Source organism: Thalassophryne amazonica, chromosome 1, assembly GCF_902500255.1.
Source record: "Thalassophryne amazonica chromosome 1, fThaAma1.1, whole genome shotgun sequence".
Lineage (NCBI taxonomy): Eukaryota > Metazoa > Chordata > Actinopteri > Batrachoidiformes > Batrachoididae > Thalassophryne > Thalassophryne amazonica.
This window is the reverse complement of record NC_047103.1, coordinates 2,348,486-2,370,492: the sequence shown is the minus strand read 5'-3', so window position 1 is coordinate 2,370,492 and position 22,007 is coordinate 2,348,486. Positions and strand designations below refer to the sequence as shown.

Here is a 22,007-nt window from a genome sequence, read left to right as displayed (position 1 = left end):
CAGACAGTCATGTTACACTCTGACAGACAGACAGCCATGTTATACTCTGACAGACAGACAGACAGTCATGTTACACTCTGATAGACAGACAGTCATGTTAAACTCTGACAGACAGACAGCCAACCATGTTAAACTCTGACAGACATACAGCTATGTCACACTTTGACAGACAGACAGCTACGTTACACTCTGACAGACAGACAGTCATGTTAAACTCTGACAGACAGACAGCCCACCACGTTAAACTCTGACAGACAGACAGCCATGTCACACTTTGACAGACAGACAGCTACGTTACACTCTGACAGACAGACAGTCATGTTACACTCTGACAGACAGCCATGTTAAACTCTGACAGACATACAGTCATGTTAAACTCTGACAGACATACAGTCATGTTAAACTCTGACAGACAGACAGCCACGTTACACTCTGACACACAGCCATGTTACACTCTGACAGACAGCCATGTTCCACTCTGACAGCCAGACAGACAGCCACATTACACTCTGACAGACAGACAGCCACGTTACACTCTGACAGACAGCCATGTTCCACTCTGACAGCCAGACAGAGATGTCATGTTACACTCTGACAGACAGACAGTCATGTTAAACTCTGACAGACAGACAGTCATGTTACACTCTGACAGATAGACAGACATGTTACACTCTGACAGACAAACAGTCATGTTAAACTCTGACAGACAGCCATGTTAAACTCTGACAGACAGACAGCCACGTTACACTCTGACAGACAGACAGCCAACCACGTTAAACTCTGACAGACAGACAGCCATGTCACACTTTGACAGACAGACAGCTACGTTACACTCTGACAGACAGACAGTCATGTTACACTCTGACAGACAGACAGTCATGTTACACTCTGACAGACAGACAGCCAACCACGTTAAACTCTGACAGACAGCCAGCCATGTTACACTCTGACAGATAGACAGACATGTTACACTCTGACAGACAGACAGCCATGTTACACTCTGACAGACAGCCATGTTAAACTCTGACAGACAGACAGCCACGTTACACTCTGACAGACAGACAGCCAACCACGTTAAACTCTGACAGACAGACAGCCATGTCACACTTTGACAGACAGACAGCTACATTACACTCTGACAGACAGACAGTCACGTTACACTCTGACAGACAGACAGTCATGTTACACTCTGACAGACAGACAGCCAACCACGTTAAACTCTGACAGACAGCCAGCCATGTTACACTCTGACAGATAGACAGACATGTTACACTCTGACAGACAAACAGTCATGTTAAACTCTGACAGACAGCCATGTTAAACTCTGACAGACAGACAGCCACGTTACACTCTGACAGACAGACAGCCAACCACGTTAAACTCTGACAGACAGACAGCCATGTTACACTCTGACAGACAAACAGTCATGTTAAACTCTGACAGACAGCCATGTTAAACTCTGACAGACAGACAGCCACGTTACACTCTGACAGACAGACAGCCAACCACGTTAAACTCTGACAGACAGCCAGCCATGTTACACTTTGACAGACAGACAGCTACATTACACTCTGACAGACAGACAGACAGCCATGTCACACTTTGACAGACAGACAGCTACGTTACACTCTGACAGACAGACAGTCATGTTACACTCTGACAGACAGACAGCCATGTTATACTCTGACAGACAGACAGACAGTCATGTTACACTCTGATAGACAGACAGTCATGTTAAACTCTGACAGACAGACAGCTACATTACACTCTGACAGACAGACAGACAGCCACGTTACACTCTGACAGACAGACAGACAGCCATGTCACACTTTGACAGACAGACAGCTACGTTACACTCTGACAGACATACAGTCATGTTAAACTCTGACAGACAGACAGCCACGTTACACTCTGACAGACAGCCATGTTCCACTCTGACAGCCAGACAGCCACGTTACACTCTGACAGACAGCCATGTTCCACTCTGACAGCCAGACAGACAGCCACATTACACTCTGACAGACAGACAGCCACGTTACACTCTGACAGACAGCCATGTTCCACTCTGACAGCCAGACAGACTCATGTTACACTCTGACAGACAGACAGTCATGTTAAACTCTGACAGACAGACAGTCATGTTACACTCTGACAGATAGACAGACATGTTACACTCTGACAGACAAACAGTCATGTTAAACTCTGACAGACAGCCATGTTAAACTCTGACAGACAGACAGCCACGTTACACTCTGACAGACAGACAGCCAACCACGTTAAACTCTGACAGACAGACAGCCATGTCACACTTTGACAGACAGACAGCTACGTTACACTCTGACAGACAGACAGTCACGTTACACTCTGACAGACAGACAGTCATGTTACACTCTGACAGACAGACAGCCAACCACGTTAAACTCTGACAGACAGCCAGCCATGTTACACTCTGACAGATAGACAGACATGTTACACTCTGACAGATAGACAGACATGTTACACTCTGACAGACAAACAGTCATGTTAAACTCTGACAGACAGCCATGTTAAACTCTGACAGACAGACAGCCACGTTACACTCTGACAGACAGACAGCCATGTTACACTCTGACAGACAAACAGTCATGTTAAACTCTGACAGACAGCCATGTTAAACTCTGACAGACAGACAGCCACGTTACACTCTGACAGACAGACAGCCAACCACGTTAAACTCTGACAGACAGCCAGCCATGTTACACTTTGACAGACAGACAGCTACATTACACTCTGACAGACAGACAGACAGCCACGTTACACTCTGACAGACAGACAGACAGCCATGTCACACTTTGACAGACAGACAGCTACGTTACACTCTGACAGACAGACAGTCATGTTACACTCTGACAGACAGACAGCCATGTTATACTCTGACAGACAGACAGACAGTCATGTTACACTCTGATAGACAGACAGCCATGTTATACTCTGACAGACAGACAGACAGTCATGTTACACTCTGATAGACAGACAGTCATGTTAAACTCTGACAGACAGACAGCCAACCACGTTAAACTCTGACAGACATACAGCTATGTCACACTTTGACAGACAGACAGCTACGTTACACTCTGACAGACAGTCATGTTAAACTCTGACAGACAGACAGCCCACCACGTTAAACTCTGACAGACAGACAGCCATGTCACACTTTGACAGACAGACAGCTACGTTACACTCTGACAGACAGACAGTCATGTTACACTCTGACAGACAGCCATGTTAAACTCTGACAGACATACAGTCATGTTAAACTCTGACAGACATACAGTCATGTTAAACTCTGACAGACAGACAGCCACGTTACACTCTGACACACAGCCATGTTACACTCTGACAGACAGACAGCCACGTTACACTCTGACAGACAGCCATGTTCCACTCTGACAGCCAGACAGAGACTCATGTTACACTCTGACAGACAGACAGTCATGTTAAACTCTGACAGACAGACAGCCACGTTACACTCTGACACACAGCCACATTACACTCTGACAGACAGACAGCCACGTTACACTCTGACAGACAGACAGCCACGTTACACTCTGACAGACAGCCATGTTCCACTCTGACAGCCAGACAGAGACTCATGTTACACTCTGACAGACAGACAGTCATGTTAAACTCTGACAGACAGACAGTCATGTTACACTCTGACAGATAGACAGACATGTTACACTCTGACAGACAGACAGTCATGTTATACTCTGACAGACAGACAGACAGTCATGTTACACTCTGACAGACAGACAGCCAACCACGTTAAACTCTGACAGACAGACAGACAGTCATGTTACACTCTGACAGACAGACAGCCAACCACGTTAAACTCTGACAGACAGACAGCCATGTCACACTTTGACAGACAGCTACGTTACACTCTGACAGACAGTCACGTTACACTCTGACAGACAGACAGTCATGTTACACTCTGACAGACAGACAGTCATGTTAAACTCTGATAGACAGACAGCCATGTTAAACTCTGACAGACAGCCAGCCATGTTACACTCTGACAGACAGCCAGCCATGTTACACTCTGACAGACAGACAGACAGCCACGTTACACTCTGACAGACAGACAGACAGCCATGTTCCACTCTGACAGCCAGACAGACAGCCACATTACACTCTGACAGACAGACAGCCACGTTACACTCTGACAGACAGCCATGTTCCACTCTGACAGCCAGACAGAGACTCATGTTACACTCTGACAGACAGACAGTCATGTTAAACTCTGACAGACAGTCATGTTACACTCTGACAGATAGACAGACATGTTACACTCTGACAGACAGACAGTCATGTTAAACTCTGACAGACAGTCATGTTACACTCTGACAGATAGACAGCCACATTACACTCTGACAGACAGACAGCCACATTACACTCTGACAGACAGACAGCCACGTTACACTCTGACAGACAGCCATGTTCCACTCTGACAGCCAGACAGAGACTCATGTTACACTCTGACAGACAGACAGTCATGTTAAACTCTGACAGACAGTCATGTTACACTCTGACAGATAGACAGACATGTTACACTCTGACAGACAGACAGTCATGTTACACTCTGACAGATAGACAGACATGTTACACTCTGACAGACAGACAGCCACGTTATACTCTGACAGACAGACAGACAGACAGACAGACAGTCATATTACACTCTGACAGACAGACAGCCATGTTAAACTTTGACTTTTAGCCTTCTCAGGCTAGCCTGTCTCGTTAGCAGCTAGTAATAGCACTCCAGTTAAAGCATGTTAGCACGTCTCCTGAGCCCTGCAGGCAGGATTATCATCTCACTTCCTTATTACTTTATTTGTCATTTGCCCAGTTCAAGTTTAGCTGAAGTGAATTAGTCAGTTTCTGTCTGTCAGAAGCTGAACTTATTGGTAAATTAGCATTTGTTAGTGAGTGAAAGCACAAGAAGGAGACAAGTGAGGGAAGCCACCAAGACACAAGGCCTCTGAAGGACCGTGGAAGCTTCTCACTTTCACATGTGTTTCCCTCGGACACGGTTCCCGGTTGCCATGGCTGTTGGTGGTAACCAGGACAACACGTGTTACAGCTTTTTCCACACGTGTTGTGTTCACAGACACACTGCAGCTTCTGCACAAACACAAATACACACTTTAAAGTTTAGCCGCAACATTTCATCACCACAGAGAACACGGAGCTGGTAACCGACACACGTGACGGCCGGCCAGCAGGTTCAAGCTGACAGCAAGTACCCGCTGGGTACATTACCTTGGTAACAGGATCCCGCGGGCAGCTCTGGGCATGGCCATAGCAGATACACATCCCACCCACTGAGATGTCTTTGATGGAGTAATAGTACTGAGAAAGCACACACACACACACATACAAATCAAATCATACAACACAAAAAAATAAAACATCAACAAAAAACAAATAATCAAAATATGCTAGCACAGCCGTGCTGTTGAAATGCTATGTTAGCATTTAATATTTAGTTAAAATACAGCTAATGGATGCAAATGCTGACACAGTAACATTACACTAAGATAGTGGCTCATGTTAAAACTAATATTTTATAAGCTACTTACTTTTGATGCTCTGTGTGCTTCTTACCCTGTGTGCTGATGGAACCTCAATTTCCCTGAGGGAGTCTTCCTGGGAGATCAATAAAGTTCTATCTAATCTAATCAAATCTAATAGCCACTAATGGTCTTACAATAACATTTAACATTCAGCTATGTTAAAACTAACATTTTATATTGAGCTAAAACACAGCTACTGGACGCTATGCTAACGTTAAAACCATAGACTGTCTCTGTCCTGGACAGGGTCTGTGTGATGTCATCACTGGTTTTCTACAGAGACCCGGAACAGCTGAAACGACCCCATTTTCTGGGCGTTGCCATGTTGAGAGTCCCGCCCACACTGATTCATGATATTCTAATTAATGCATAAAGGGGTGGAGCCTGGATGGCTCCATGTGTGATGAGAAAAACCTGAACACGCCACCTGTCCTGAGTCCGAACCACCAGCTAACAGCGGTTCAGGTGTTTATTTATTCATATTTTTATGGACTGGTTCTCATAACGGTTCACTTTGGTGTGTGCAGTAAAAGTTATCAGCCCTGATATTTCCTCAGTAATCGTACATTAACTGGACCGACCCAGAGCTGTTATAAGCGCTAACACTGTTAGCATTCAACACTAAATGAGACAAGAGTTTCACTCAGCGTCAGTATTACAACAGAGACATCTTAGATGATCCATTGGGATGTTTCACTGCAACAAGACAAGATTATTCCAGATGTTTGTCATAAAATCCTACAAACAGACAAACACAACAGCAAGTGACTCTGAGTTACAGTCAGAGGAGGAGTCACTGAACTCAACAGCTGTCACTCAAAGCAACCACACCCAAAATTACACAGAACTTTAATTAAAACGTCTTAAACTAAACTCTGCAGCTGTCATGGAGGTGGAATCCAGACTCTCACAGGGGGTCGTTTTGACCGTTGGGGTTTTACATAATTATTGTATGGCCTTGCCTTACAATATAAAGCGCCTTGGGGCAACTGTTTGTTGTGATTTGGCGCTATATAAATGAAAATAAATTGAATTTTTGACAGCGAGGTGCAAATTGGCACTCTCCATAAACACAGTAAGTTTGATCTTAATCTGATCCATATTGTGGATTTAGCGGATATTTGATTTTAAGATTGAAAAGTCCTTTTGATCTATATTTTGTATTATATTTAAGCTTATGAAAAGTCACTTCTAACAGGACTTTGACCTTGAAAGTTTTTTTCAAGGTCAAAATTTGTGGAATTGTAAACTAGTGTTGGCAGAGGTTTGCGATGCTCTAGTTTATTTATTTATTCCTATTTTGTACATATCTATTATTCAGTATTTTGTTTTCTATATCATCACTGGAAGAGCTGCTAAACTGTGTTTGACAGGATGATGGTGACAGTAAAGATCGATTCTAGTCCAATATTTAGCTAAAATGCAGTTAATGGATGCCGTTGAGCGTTCATCACACTGACAAACATGTTACTGGTAACATGCTAACAGCAAAGCTGGAATGATCATTTCAGCGAGCAGCACAACATGCTAGAAAACAAATGTGTTATCATGCTAGCCAGGCATCCGTCTCACCCTCCGCGTGACAATGGGGTCGTTCTCTCTGGGGTCGGGCGCGCTCATCAGGCTGCCGTGCAGCGTTCGGATTTGCTGCAGTCGGAGTCTGATGTAACGTGCTGCTGTGAAGTTCAGCAGGTCAGAGGTCAGGTCGTCTGCACCGGGGCGCCCATTTATCAGAGAGGTGTAGATCTGAGACAGACAGACAGGCAGGCAGACAGACAGATCAGTGCCACTCAGACAGACAGGTGTCACAGACAGACGGGCAGCAGTCTGTCTCACCTCCCCGTGTTCCAGCGGGATCAATCTGGAGTAATACGACGTGCAGATGACCTCCGTGTCACTCTTGTAGGTTGGCGGGCCCAGTCGCGGCGTCACGTTGTAGCGAGACAAACACTCTGCATCACTCATGGCATAATACTGCCAGGGTTCAAAGGTCACGCCATCTAGAGAACGTTCCAAAATCCAGTTTCCTGTCACAGAGGAAGTGTTGGTACTGACTTTACAGGTGGTTTAGTTCGTCCATGTTCTTTAAACTCATCTGTTCTTGTGTTCTGATGTCATCAGCTCAGTTCAAAAGCACCAGAAGAAATACTGAATGAATTCAATCTGTCAGTTTGAAGTCATTTCTCATCTCAAACGTGCTCTTTACAATCATTTCTCAAATCATCAAACAGAAGTGTAAAGCAGCTGGTATGATGTGAGCTGTCCGTGGTGCTGATTGCATGAAACATCAGATATGAGTGTTTGATGTCTCAACAGTCAGACATGATGAGAAATCCGAAATAAACGACATATTAGAGCAAAGCAACATTTTGTTGGATTACATTAACAGACTGTAAATATCACTCTGATTCTTTTCACATACAGTAAAAAATAACACAATGCTAAAATCAGTGGTGGGCACAGTTCCGATAATCCAATAACCGATAATTATCGAAGATAATGTTTTCATTATGTTTTCATTTCAAAAGTACACCTCTGCATAACACTGAAATACAGATCAACTTACAGCAAAGAATAACTTTATTAATGTTGTTTTTAATCTGTAACAGAAAATTTTTTAAGTGCATCACTTTGCTTGAAATTAAAAAAAAATTTAAATCCTTATTTAAACTATAAACATTTTCTGACTGACTGCCATTTGATACTAAAAATAAAATTAAATAAAATCAAAAAATAATATTAAATTTAAATTTAACACTAGCTCAGGAGTACAATACTGTATATAAAACAGTTTAATCGACAAAACAAAAATGAAAAAAAAAAACAAAAAAAAAAAACAATTTGTGCTGATTTTTTATCAAAATGAGGAAGTCAGGATTCATGGCTACAGTGAGCCCGTTTTGCAGCTTTTCTGAGCGGGGGGTTTGAAGCACGATACTGCTCCTCTCAGCTCCTGCTCAGTGTTTAGCCGGGACCTGTACTTCGTCTTTAGTGCAGTAATAGCAGAGAAGCACAGAAGCAAAGATATGATGTTGCAAAAGGAAGAAGAAGAATGCCCAGAGCCTCCTGGCCTCAGAGAGGACACTGTCTCTGTACACTCAGCCAGAGTTCACTCGGTGTCTGTGATGAGGAGTCAGACGTCATGTCAGTGACCTGGTCCTCCTCTGCAGAGCTGAAACCAGTTGGAGCTGGTGCACTGAAAGGATCGCTCACCCAGCCATACTGGGAACTCTTTTCAGGGAAGTATGTTTTAAAGAATCCCATCAATTAGGGAATAGGGGGTTATTCCCATTCTCATCTTTTGCATAGTTTATTGTTCTGTAGGTAATTCAGTCGGCGAGGCTTACCGTGAGGCAGCGTCGCTCCAACAGCGGTCAGGGCGCGGAGTATCCATCAAATGTGAAACAGTAATTCTGTGTATGGCAGCTTAAATTCACCCAGTTCGGCATCGTTGTCAGTACACGACTTTTTCTCGCTCTCAGCTAACAGCGCCATTATTGACATCTGTGTAGCAGCGCGCGCAGCCGGTCAGGGCATGGAGTAATACGTTAAAAGTGAAATGGTCAAATATTTTGACCTTACACCTGAGCTTATACAGTCTGACATGTTACATGATTAACCAATCAGATATGTGGAGAAAATTAACTGGATTAGAATGATGGAATGTGCTGCTTGATATGTGGAATCACTGAGGTCACAGTGTCAACAAACTCATGAAGGTTCTCCAGTGAATCAGTATTTGCTTCATTGCCCCACGTTGCAGGCTTTTGAGTCAAAGAGCTGATCTCGTCTGTGACCTGAGGCAGGTGTTTATCTTCACTTTAGTTCATTTAGCCTTCCAAATATGTCACTCAGATCGGCCACTTTCACCAAGAAGTTCTCATCACTAAATGTTTCTGTGACTTCATACTTGCTCCATCAACATTCTTATCTGCTCCCTGAGCTCAAAAACCCGGAACAAGACTTTTTGTCGTGGGGCCACCCTGCTTCACTGTGAACCAGCACGGCTCGGTGCTCGGCTGCCGTCTCCTCACGCGGCACAGAAGGCTCTTGTTTTTAGTGGTCTGGGCCTCGTGTACAGAGCGTGTGGACGCACACGTACGTCAGGTCACACGGTGCTGTCACAGCAGGTTTCTCTTCCGTGCTTGACTGCTTAACAGAACCAAAGCTCACTTGATTGGTTTCAGTAACGTCTTTCACAGTGACATTCCTGTATCGCTAGTTAGCACGCTAACACCGCTGTAAAATGTCTCATAAATCACTTCAGAGTTTTTATCTGGTTACAAAAATGTTTTTTTAAAATTCAGAGGTGTTTATCTCTCGCTAACTTTTACAACATTTAAGAGAAAAAAAAGCCAAACAGATTTATACGCCTTTTTCACGTGTATTCTGCCATCTTGGATTCTTTTGTTTGAGCAGACAGACAACCAACGTACATCACGCTAAAGTCACACTACCGTTGACAAGACTGACTTCTCATCCATTTTGGCCCCGCCTTACTGGCTGCATGGTGACCAACTGTCTGCTGTGTCTGTAAAACAGACGCTATGATTGAACGTGAAGAGCAGCTGGTCGCTCCGCCTCGACCAAAAGGTTCAACCTGGAACAAAGCTAAATGACACTAAATCAATGACTGATCAAGTACTGATCGGTTCACTTTAGAGAGTCTATCTGGGAAACATTTAATCCGGTGTTGCCGACTAAACAGCCCCCCGCACGTTTACGTGTTATTTTGTGCTCTGTGTATTCTGTTAATATTATTATTTTCTGTGTGGGTTCATTGATACTTGTCTGATCGGGGTCCCCTGTGTTCCACCCCTGCATACTCACCTGTCTGTCTTGTTGTGTCTTCCTGTTGCACTCCTTCTCTTGTTTGAGTCCCGCTTTGCTTTAGTTATGGTTTTGGGGTTTAGTCTTTATTAGTTCTTACAGACTTCATGTTCTCTCAAAGACTACATTTAACGGTCAAAACGACCCCCTGTGAGCAAGCACTTGGCTACAGTGGGAAGGAAAAACTCCCTTTTAACAGGAAGAAACCTCCAGCAGAACCAGGCTCAGGGAGGGGCAGTCTTCTGCTGGGACTGGTTGGGGCTGAGGGAGAGAACCAGGAAAAAGACATGCTGTGGAGGGGAGCAGAGATCGATCACTAATGATTAAATGCAGAGTGGTGCATACAGAGCAAAAAGAGAAAGAAACACTCAGTGCATCATGGGAACCCCCCAGCAGTCTAAGTCTATAGCAGCATAACTAAGGGATGGTTCAGGGTCACCTGATCCAGCCCTAACTATAAGCTTTAGCAAAAAGGAAAGTTTTAAGCCTAATCTTAAAAGTAGAGAGGGTGTCTGTCTCCCTGATCTGAATTGGGAGCTGGTTCCACAGGAGAGGAGCCTGAAAGCTGAAGGCTCTGCCTCCCATTCTACTCTTACAAACCCTAGGAACTACAAGTAAGCCTGCAGTCTGAGAGCGAAGCGCTCTATTGGGGTGATATGGTACTACGAGGTCCCTAAGATAAGAAGGGACCTGATTATTCAAAACCTTATAAGTAAGAAGAAGAATTTTAAATTCTATTCTAGAATTAACAGGAAGCCAATGAAGAGAGGCCAATATGGGTGAGATATGCTCTCTCCTTCTAGTCCCTGTCAGTACTCTAGCTGCAGCATGAATTAGTTTTTCAGCATCACTCTGAGACAAGACCTTTCTAATTTTAGAGATATTGCGCAAATGCAAAAAAGCAGTCCTACATATTTGTTTAATATGCGCATTGAATGACATATCCTGATCACAAATTACTCCAAGATTTCTCACAGTATTACTAGAGGTCAGGGTAATGCCATCCAGAGTAAGGATCTGGTTAGACACCATGTTTCTAAGATTTGTGGGGCCAAGAACCATAACTTCAGTTTTATCTGAATTTAAAAGCAGGAAATTAGAGGTCATCCATGTCTTTATGTCTGTAAGACATTCCTGCAGTTTAGCTAATTGGTGTGTGTCCTCTGGCTTCATGGATAGATAAAGCTGGGTATCATCTGCGTAACAATGAAAATTTAAGCAATGCTGTCTAATAATACTGCCTAAGGGAAGCATGTATAAAGTGAATAAAATTGGTCCTAGCACAGAACCTTGTGGAACTCCATAATTAACCTTAGTCTGTGAAGAAGATTCCCCATTTACATGAACAAATTGTAATCTATTAGATAAATATGATTCAAACCACCGCAGCGCAGTGCCTTTAATACCTATGGCATGCTCTAATCTCTGTAATAAAATTTTATGGTCAACAGTATCAAAAGCAGCACTGAGGTCTAACAGAACAAGCACAGAGATGAGTCCACTGTCTGAGGCCATAAGAAGATCATTTGTAACCTTCACTAATGCTGTTTCTGTACTATGATGAATTCTAAAACCTGACTGAAACTCTTCAGATGGCTTTTTAAGTAATGGTTTAATTACTGCCACCTTAAAAGCCTGTGGTACATAGCCAACTAATAAAGATAGATTGATCATATTTAAGATCAAAGCATTAAATAATGGTAGGGCTTCCTTGAGCAGCCTGGTAGGAATGGGGTCTAATACACATGTTGATGGTTTGGAGGAAGTAACTAATTTTACATGCCGTTAATATTAGGGTTAAGGTCAATATTCCGGTTTCTGAATCATTAGGAATAACCCGTTTACATGCTTAAGCAGACAGAGTTGGTATCATTTGGAATATCTCCATCTAAACAGCGACGCACGTCTTCCACTGGTGCTTAATTTGGTCTGGCGTTCTGCAAATCCTGCTTCGTGTAAAACCCCTCACTACACACTTTATACACTTTTCTCAAACAGGCATTAACATTTTCTCACTTTTCTCTCTTGTGTAAACACTCTCTTTTTTCTTCTGGGCGAGAAGATTATAAACAGACACACACAGAACACAATACGCGTGCTCTCCCTTCGCTCACTGCCTCCGTGGGTACGGATGCAGGACCCGCAAAGAATCCAAGTCCTGGCCACGGAGCTCTGCGGCTGCAGTATACTGAGACCCTGCGGCGCTGTGGATTTTTTCCGTAAGAAATCTGTCCTTGCGGGCTGCCTCCGCATCAAAACAGCGAGCAGTCTCTGGACCTGTTTCCACAGTTGGCGCAGCTCCGCACAACAGAGAGGGGGGTGGTGTGAGTGGCCCGCTGCGGCGTTTACCAAGCCCACAGACTCAGTAAGCGCATCGGAGGCAGAGCAATCGCGGTGCTGCGACCGGCCTGCCTGATAAGGACGCAGAATACAATGCGCTGTTTATCTCTGCTTCTGTGGTGTCTGGTGGGTTGCGCGCGCCGCATACAAGTAGTTGCCGTACTCAAAAGACCAAGATTCCTTACTGATAGGACATGTGCAGAACACAAAATAATGTTCCTTTCTATGGGAATATCCCAATGTGCGTTTATATGACCTGATATTCGGGTTAGAAAAGGAGTAACCCAGGGGTCATATTCAGGTTTTTAAAAACCGGAATATGAGCATATTCGGGTTTTTGCGGGTGTTTACATGGCCGTGTGCAACCAGGTTATTGCTAATATTCCGGTTATGAAAGGGTTATGAAAGGGTTATTGGCTGCATGTAAACGTAGTCACTCTGACACCTGATGTCGTTTTGTATTGGCTTTGTTACTTCCCCGTATTGTAGTTTGTAATCATTATGTTTATTATGTTCTACTCACCTGCAGATGTCTGTTTAGTTTCTGTTCACCTTTAATTTGTATGTTATCACTTGACCTTTGACCTTTCACACACCTGTCCTCCATTTTGTTCAGTCACTTCCTCTGAATGTTCTTGCTCCTCCCCCTTCCCCTAATTAGACACACCTGTTGCTTATTAGTGGGTTTGTATTTAAGTCCTCACCTGTCCTTAGGTCAGTTCCCTGTAGGTTCCCCGTGGTTCCGGCTCTCCTGGGTTGTGAGTGGTGTTTGCCAGGTGCTTCCTTGATGTCTGTTTATCAGTAGGTTTATGGACTCGGGTCTGTCTGCCCTGTTTTTGTCACTGTTTAGACGGTTTATCACTCCGAGACTTGTGTGATAATAAGTCACCTTGACTTTTTGCTCCCGTCTCCTGAGTTTGGCTGCTTGCATTTTGGGGGTTTAAATTTTGACTGTGTTTGAACACACAAACATAACAATAATCACATTATTGCCTTTGATCTCTTTGGGTGTAGAGAGTCAGACTCAGAGAGTCAGACTCAGATGTGCTGTAGTTCTCTGTGGCACTTCCCCCGTCTTTTATGATGAAAAAATGCTAATAATAATAATAATAATAATGCTGAATTTAAAATGTGGAAATGATTGTTGTAGAAAAGCTTCAGATATCTGTCGCTGAGACAGATGATGACTGGAGGCAGTTTGGAGCAGAAACGAGGTGATAATCGCTGAATCGCTGCTGACGCTCTGAAATGTTTTTTTAATTTTTTTAGGGGGGACTGTTCAGTCGGCGACACCAGGTCAGCCGGTCCAGTTTTTGTGGCTTGATCCAGCTTAAAACCAGACTGCCAGTGAGTCTGTGTAATTTAAGACAGGTACACAGAAAAAAATTTAAACACATTTAAAATCTGTAAAAGGATTTCAAGGTATTTAAAAAGCTTAAGCTTATTTAATAAGATGTTTAAGCAGGAAGTATCTCATTTAAACATACTTTTTTTTAATTCTCTGTTTTTAGACAACAGAGAATTTTACTTTCCTTTTTGTTAGAAAACCGTTTTGTTTCCTCTGAAGTCCTCAGTTTTAAACATTGAAAACAAAATGCATCATGGGAGAGCTGAAGAGTGTCTGCTGGTCCATCACAAAGAAATACAGAACAACTTGAATTAAACGCACAGACAAGACGGCATCCTGGGGTTCTGGGACTGACACCTCCACAAAGTCCACTCAGACAGGCTTCACATATTTAACCCACTCGTTCCAATATTCAGTGAAAACATCCTTCTGCAGACGTAAACTAAAAGTCATCCTTTCCATAAGATGAAGATCACTGACCACGTGAATCCGCTCCTGTACTGTGGGGGGGGGCAGGAAGACGCTTGTTTCCAGGCCGCTGAACATTTACTTCTCACTTCTTGTCTGAAAAACAACATTTCCTAGAAACAGTGAAGTAACATGTAGCAGCAAGTCGACACTCAGAATGTGTTTTAGTGTTTTATGAACCTCCGTCCAGAATGGTTTTTATCACTGGCCACTCCCAGAAAATGTGCCAGAGGTCAGCTTCCTGACATCCGCACTGTCTCCAACGTGCACCATCCACTCGTGCAAAGTGTGCTTTCTGCCTCAGTGTGATTAAAAAACACACACGACGCTTCCAACCGAATCCCGCCACATGTGGCTTGCCTCTACTGGTGGTTGGCTCTCACTGCGGTATTGTATCACTTCCTGTTCCGGAGCACAGCGGTGTTTTTCTGTATCTGTTAGCTGTTTAATCTGCATAGTTAGATTGATCTAGTTAACTAGATAACGATTTGTTTCACAGTGTAATCTTCACGCGCCTTAACTACAGCACTCCCTCTGCTGAATCACCTCTAAATTATTTACACATTATTCACTTTGTGTGTTTTAGGAATCCGCTAGCTTAGCGCAGCTACTAGCTCTTAGCCGGTTTAGCATGGCAGCTTGTCCTGTCTCTCCCACACTTTTCTGCTCTGGGTGTGAAATGTTTAGTTATTCCTCGGCCTCCTGTAGCAGTAATGGTACTTGTAATAAGTGTAGCTTATTCATAGCTTTGGAGGCCAGGCTGGGCGAATTGGAGACTCGGCTCCGCACCGTGGAAAATCCTACAGCTAGCCAGGCCCCTGTAGTTAGTGCGGACCAAGGTAGCTTAGCCGTCGTTAGCTGTCCCCCAGCAGATCCCGAGCAGCCAGGAAAGCAGGCCGACTGGGTGACTGTGAGGAAGAAGCGTAGTTCTAAACAGAAGCCCCGTGTACACCGCCAACCCGTTCACATCTCTAACCGTTTTTCCCCACTCGGCGACACACCCGCCGAGGAACAAACTCTGGTTATTGGCGACTTTGTTTTGAGAAATGTGAAGTTAGCGACACCAGCAACCATAGTCAATTGTCTTCCGGGGGCCAGAGCAGGCGACATTGAATGAAATTTGAAACTGCTGGCTAAGGCTAAGCGTAAAGTCGGTAAGATTGTAATTCACGTCGGCAGTAATGACACCCGGTTACGCCAATCGGAGGTCACTAAAATTAACATTGAATCGGTGTGTAACTTTGCAAAAACAATGTCGGACTCTGTAGTTTTCTCTGGGCCCCTCCCCAATCGGACCGGGAGTGACATGTTTAGCCGCATGTTCTCCTTGAATTGCTGGCTGTCTGAGTGGTGTCCAAAAAATGAGGTGGGCTTCATAGATAATTGGCAAACCTTCTGGGGAAAACCTGGTCTTGTTAGGAGAGACGGCATCCATCCCACTTTGGATGGAGCAGCTCTCATTTCTAGAAATCTGGCCAATTTTATTAAACCCTCCAAACCGTGACTATCCAGGTTTGGGACCAGGAAGCAGAGTTGTAGTCTTACACACCTCTCTGCAGCTTCTCTCACCCTGCCATCCCAATACCCCATCCCCGTAGAGACGGTGCCTGCTCCCAGACCACCAACAACCAGTAAAAATCTATTTAAGCATAAAAATTCAAAAAGGAAAAAATAATATAGCACCTTCAACTGCACCACAGACTAAAACAGTTAAATGTGGTTTATTAAACATTAGGTCTCTCTCTTCTAAGTCCCTGTTAGTAAATGATATAATAATTGATCAACATATTGATTTATTCTGCCTTACAGAAACCTGGTTACAGCAGGATGAATATGTTAGTTTAAATGAGTCAACACCCCCGAGTCACACTAACTGTCAGAATGCTCGTAGCACGGGCCGAGGGGGAGGATTAGCAGCAATCTTCCATTCCAGCTTATTAATTAATCAAAAACCCAGACAGAGCTTTAATTCATTTGAAAGCTTGACTCTTAGTCTTGTCCATCCAAATTGGAAGTCCCAAAAACCAGTTTTATTTGTTGTTATCTATCATCCACCTGGTCGTTACTGTGAGTTTCTCTGTTAATTTTTAGACCTTTTGTCTGACTTAGTGCTTAGCTCAGATAAGATAATTATAGTGGGCGATTTTAACATCCACATAGATGCTGAAAATGACAGCTTCAACACTGCATTTAATCTATTATTAGACTCAATTGGCTTTGCTCAAAATGTAAATGAGTCCACCCACCACTTTAACCATATTTTAGATCTTGTTCTGACTTATGGTATGGAAATTGCAGACTTAACAGTATTCCCTGAAAACCCCCTTCTGTCTGATCATTTCTTAATAACATTTACATTTACTTTAATGGACTACCCAGCAGTGGGGGGAATAAGTTTCATTACAGTAGAAGTCTTTCGGAAAGCGCTGTAACTAGGTTTAAGGATATGATTCCTTCTTTGTTATGTACTCCAATGCCATATACCAACACGGTGCAGAGTAGCTACCTAAACTCTGTGAGTGAGATAGAGTATTTCGTCAATAGTTTTACATCCTCATTGAGCACAACTTTGGATGCTGTTGCTCCTCTGAAAAAGAGAGCATTAAATCAGAAGTGCCTGACTCCGTGGTATAACTCACAAACTCGCAGCTTAAAGCAGATAACCTGTAAGTTGGAGAGGAAATGGGGTCTCACTAATTTAGAAGATCATCACTTAGCCTGGAAAAAGAATCTGTTGCTCTATAAAAAAGCTCTCCGTAAAGCTAGGACATCTTACTACTCATCACTAATTGAAGAAAATAAGAACCCCAGGTTTCTTTTCAGCACTGTAGCCAGGCTGACAAAGAGTCAGAGCTCTATTGAGCCGAGTTTTCCTTTAACTTTAACTAGTAATGACTTCATGACTTTCTTTGCTAATAAAATTTTAACTATTAGAGAAAAAATTACTCATAACCATCCCAAAGACATATCGTTATCTTTGGTTGCTTTCAGTAATGCTGGTATTTGGTTAGACTCTTTCTCTCCGATTGTTCTGTCTGAGTTATTTTCATTAGTCACTTCCGCCAAACCATCAACATGTCTATTAGACCCCATTCCTACCAGGCTGCTCAAGGAAGCCCTACCATTAATTAATGCTTCGATCTTAAATATGATCAATCTATCTTTATTAGTTGGCTACGTACCACAGGCTTTTAAGGTGGCAGTAATTAAACCATTACTTAAAAAGCCATCACTTGACCCAGCTATCTTAGCTAATTATAGGCCAATCTCCAACCTTCCTTTTCTCTCAAAAATTCTTGAAAGGGTAGTTGTAAAACAGCTAACTGATCATCTGCAGAGGAATGGTCTATTTGAAGAGTTTCAGTCAGGTTTTAGAATTCATCATAGTACAGAAACATCATTAGTGAAGGTTACAAATGATCTTCTTATGGCCTCAGACAGTGGACTCATCTCTGTGCTTGTCCTGTTAGACCTCAGTGCTGCTTTTGATACTGTTGACCATAAAATTTTATTACAGAGATTAGAGCATGCCATAGGTATTAAAGGCACTGCGCTGCGGTGGTTTGAATCATATTTATCTAATAGATTACAATTTGTTCATGTAAATGGGGAGTCTTGTTCACAGACTAAGGTTAATTATGGAGTTCCACAAGGTTCTGTGCTAGGACCAATTTTATTCACTTTATACATGCTTCCCTTCCCCAGTATTATTAGAAAGCATTGCTTAAATTTTCATTGTTATGCAGATGATACCCAGCTTTATCTATCCATGAAGCCAGAGGACACACCAATTAGTTAAACTGCAGGAATGTCTTACAGACATAAAGACATGGATGACCTCTAACTTCCTGCTTTTAAATTCAGATAAAACTGAAGTTATTGTACTTGGCCCCACAAATCTTAGAAACATGGTGTCTAACCAGATCCTTACTCTGGACGGCATTACCCTGACCTCTAGTAATACTGTGAGAAATCTTGGAGTCATTTTTGATCAGGATATGTCCTTCAATGCGCATATTAAGCAAATATGTAGGACTGCTTTTTTGCATTTGCGCAATATCTCTAAAATTAGAAAGGTCTTGTCTCAGAGTGATGCTGAAAAACTAATTCATGCATTTATTTCCTCTACGCTGGACTATTGTAATTCATTATTATCAGGTTGTCCTAAAGGTTCCCTGAAAAGCCTTCAGTTAATTCAAAATGCTGCAGCTAGAGTACTGACGGGGACTAGAAGGAGAGAGCATATCTCACCCATATTGGCCTCTCTTCATTGGCTTCCTGTTAATTCTAGAATAGAATTTAAAATTCTTCTTCTTACTTATAAGGTTTTGAATAATCAGGTCCCATCTTATCTTAGGGACCTCATAGTACCATATCACCCCAATAGAGCGCTTCGCTCTCAGACTGCAGGCTTACTTGTAGTTCCTAGGGTTTGTAAGAGTAGAATGGGAGGCAGAGCCTTCAGCTTTCAGGCTCCTCTCCTGTGGAACCAGCTCCCAATTCAGATCAGGGAGACAGACACCCTCTCTACTTTTAAGATTAGGCTTAAAACTTTCCTTTTTGCTAAAGCTTATAGTTAGGGCTGGATCAGGTGACCCTGAACCATCCCTTAGTTATGCTGCTATAGACTTAGACTGCTGGGGGGTTCCCATGATGCACTGTTTCTTTCTCTTTTTGCTCTGTATGCACCACTCTGCATTTAATCATTAGTGATCGATCTCTGCTCCCCTCCACAGCATGTCTTTTTCCTGGTTCTCTCCCTCAGCCCCAACCAGTCCCAGCAGAAGACTGCCCCTCCCTGAGCCTGGTTCTGCTGGAGGTTTCTTCCTGTTAAAAGGGAGTTTTTCCTTCCCACTGTCGCCAAGTGCTTGCTCACAGGGGGTCGTTTTGACCGTTGGGGTTTTTCTGTAATTATTGTATGGCTTTTGCCTTACAATATAAAGCGCCTTGGGGCAACTGTTTGTTGTGATTTGGCGCTATATAAATAAAACTGATTTGATTTGATGTGTGAGTTTGTGTATTTCCGTGTAGAACTGCACGTGCCTGAAGATTTCACTTTAATGTACTGTGTGTGTGTGTGTGTGTGTGTGTGTGTGTGTGTGTGTGTGTGTGTGTGTGTGTGTGTGTGTGTGTGTTTCTGAGTCATGAGACCTTTTTTGGAAATAACTCCCATGTTTGAAGCAGTTTGAGAAGCATCTGTAAATAACCTCAGTATCAGATCCTCTACATTTGTTTCTTATATTACGATCAAATTAGTTTCAAATCTGATGATATCTATAAAAATCATTTTTCTCAAGACCGTATTTTCTTCTCAGCCTTTCAAAGTCTTTTAAATTGGCATTTTTTTGGTTAAGGTGAAGAAGGTTGTTGTTCTTTTTGTGATCCATCTTGTTAGGTTCAAAGGCACACCAGTGGATTATTTGTATTTTATCATCTAGTTTATATTTCTCTTTTATTGTCTTCAGCTTTTAAACTGAGCTTCTATTAAAGGGTTTTGCACAGTATCTAGAAATCCTCCAAGGATTGTTTTTTAAACTATTCCTGTGTTTCCTGGAGGTTTTTCATGAGAAAGTTCAAGAACTTTCCGCCTGGTTTCATATGCTGGAGTGCAGATTTTTATCAAGGCGTTAATCTGGGTTGCGTAGAAATAGTTTGTGAAAGGAGGAAGGCCCATCCCACCTTCTTCCTTCTGGACTTGTAAAGTTTGACATTTGACCCTGGGCTTCTTCCCTTTCCAGATAAATCTAGAGATTATTTTCTTCATTTAAACTTGCTTTTAAGACGTTTAGACTTATTTGATAGTTTTTTCCTCGTCTCAGATGAAGTCTGGGTGTCGTCCCTGATGGGACTCGCTCTCTGTCTTTCACCGCTCACATTAATAGTCCTGGTTGATCTGCTTATTTTCACCTCCGTTCATCGCGCTCCTCCTACTGGTTAATGCTCCTGATGCAGCCCATCCTGGGTACAGCAGGGTCCTGTTCTTTGCTCGGCTGCTCTCATCACTTCCAGAAGCTCGTCCTTGGCTGACAATCTTGTTGCTTAGGGTCCTGTCCCACTGGCGTTTAGGAGGATTTGTGTATGGATTGCGCACAAAATTGGCCCACATTCGCCAAACATCCGCAGTATCCGTGTAACATGCCTGTATGAGTCGGCCGTCATCCGAACACGTCCATGATCATCCACAGAGGCACGCATGTCTGCAGCCAGGATTTTTGAGCTGTTCAAAAATCTGAAAGCGGATAACATCCACCTTACATACTCCATATATACTCAATTCATACACAATACATACTCACTCTATGCGCTGTATATCTGCCGTTAACTGCTGATATCCACAACTGACGGGGATTTGCAGCTTGACAGCGGACCGGGACAGTGTGTAAAACAGATATATATCGTGCCCATCATGTCCACATCACAAACTAAAATATGTTGTAGCGAATGCAGACAGATTGGCCACGAATAAAGTGTTTTTATTACATCTGCTTTGCAGCTGATCTGCGGACAATCTGTGAATGCATAACAAACACGTCACGTAAACCCAAAGTACTATATGTGGCACAAAGCGACATACCTGCCAGTCAGTGCTGGTCCGGCTGTGTAAATCCACAAAGACGTAGCTGCTGCAATCCAGGACTTTTATTTAACACCAACAAAAGGAAGAGTTGTTGTTTAGCCACAACTCACTCTGAAGTCTGTTTTATGTGACTCCCTCCCACTCCTCAAACTCATGAACAGTTAACCCTCGCATGACAACATGAACAATAACTCTGTGATCAACTTGTCCAAGTCCAGCAGTTGCTCCAGAGGCTGTATTGTTGGTGTGAATAGTGATGCCGAAAGGAGCAAGTGCGCTTCTTTTATGACCGCAATGCAGATGCTGTGCACGCACAATACGTGTGCGATGCATTCATAATACACCCATAATACTGCCGTGATAATCTCAATGTGTCGGATCAGTTTCCTCACTACATGCGTGATATAACCGTGATTGTTCATCATATATTCACTATATACGTATTATTAATATATCTGTAATTCATACTGGGACATTTGCCATTTTTGTTGCAGACGACAACAAACGCCTGTAATTTGTGTACTCAATTCATGCTCAATTAATCCTCTCCCCAGTGGGACAGGGCCCTAACATTCAAAGTCGTCATCACCTCGTACCTGACTGAGCTCCTTGAGATGTCTACACCTTCCCGTTCACTCGGCTCTTCCTCAGGCTCCATCCTCTCCATGTTCTCCCCTCCCACCTTCAAATCATGGCTCAAAATGTATTTCTTTAGATGATTATATATTTAACGTGTTTTAAACTCTCTTTTAGTCATGTGACTTGTGTCTGTCTGGACTGATTATTGTCCCTGTGACAGTCTGGCGTCCTGTACGGGGTGAACCTGTCT

General features: G+C 43.1%; 1 protein-coding gene across 1 annotated transcript in view; it reads right to left on the bottom strand.

Moving 5' to 3' along the window:
* lama1 (laminin, alpha 1) overlaps window positions 1–22,007 on the bottom strand; it is a 309,926-nt gene that overhangs the window by 249,756 nt on the left and 38,163 nt on the right. Inside the window, 4 exon segments of the mRNA XM_034180072.1 lie at window positions 5,046–5,163; window positions 5,302–5,391; window positions 7,188–7,361; window positions 7,452–7,642. Of these exon segments, the coding sequence (XP_034035963.1) occupies window positions 5,046–5,163; window positions 5,302–5,391; window positions 7,188–7,361; window positions 7,452–7,642 (573 nt within the window).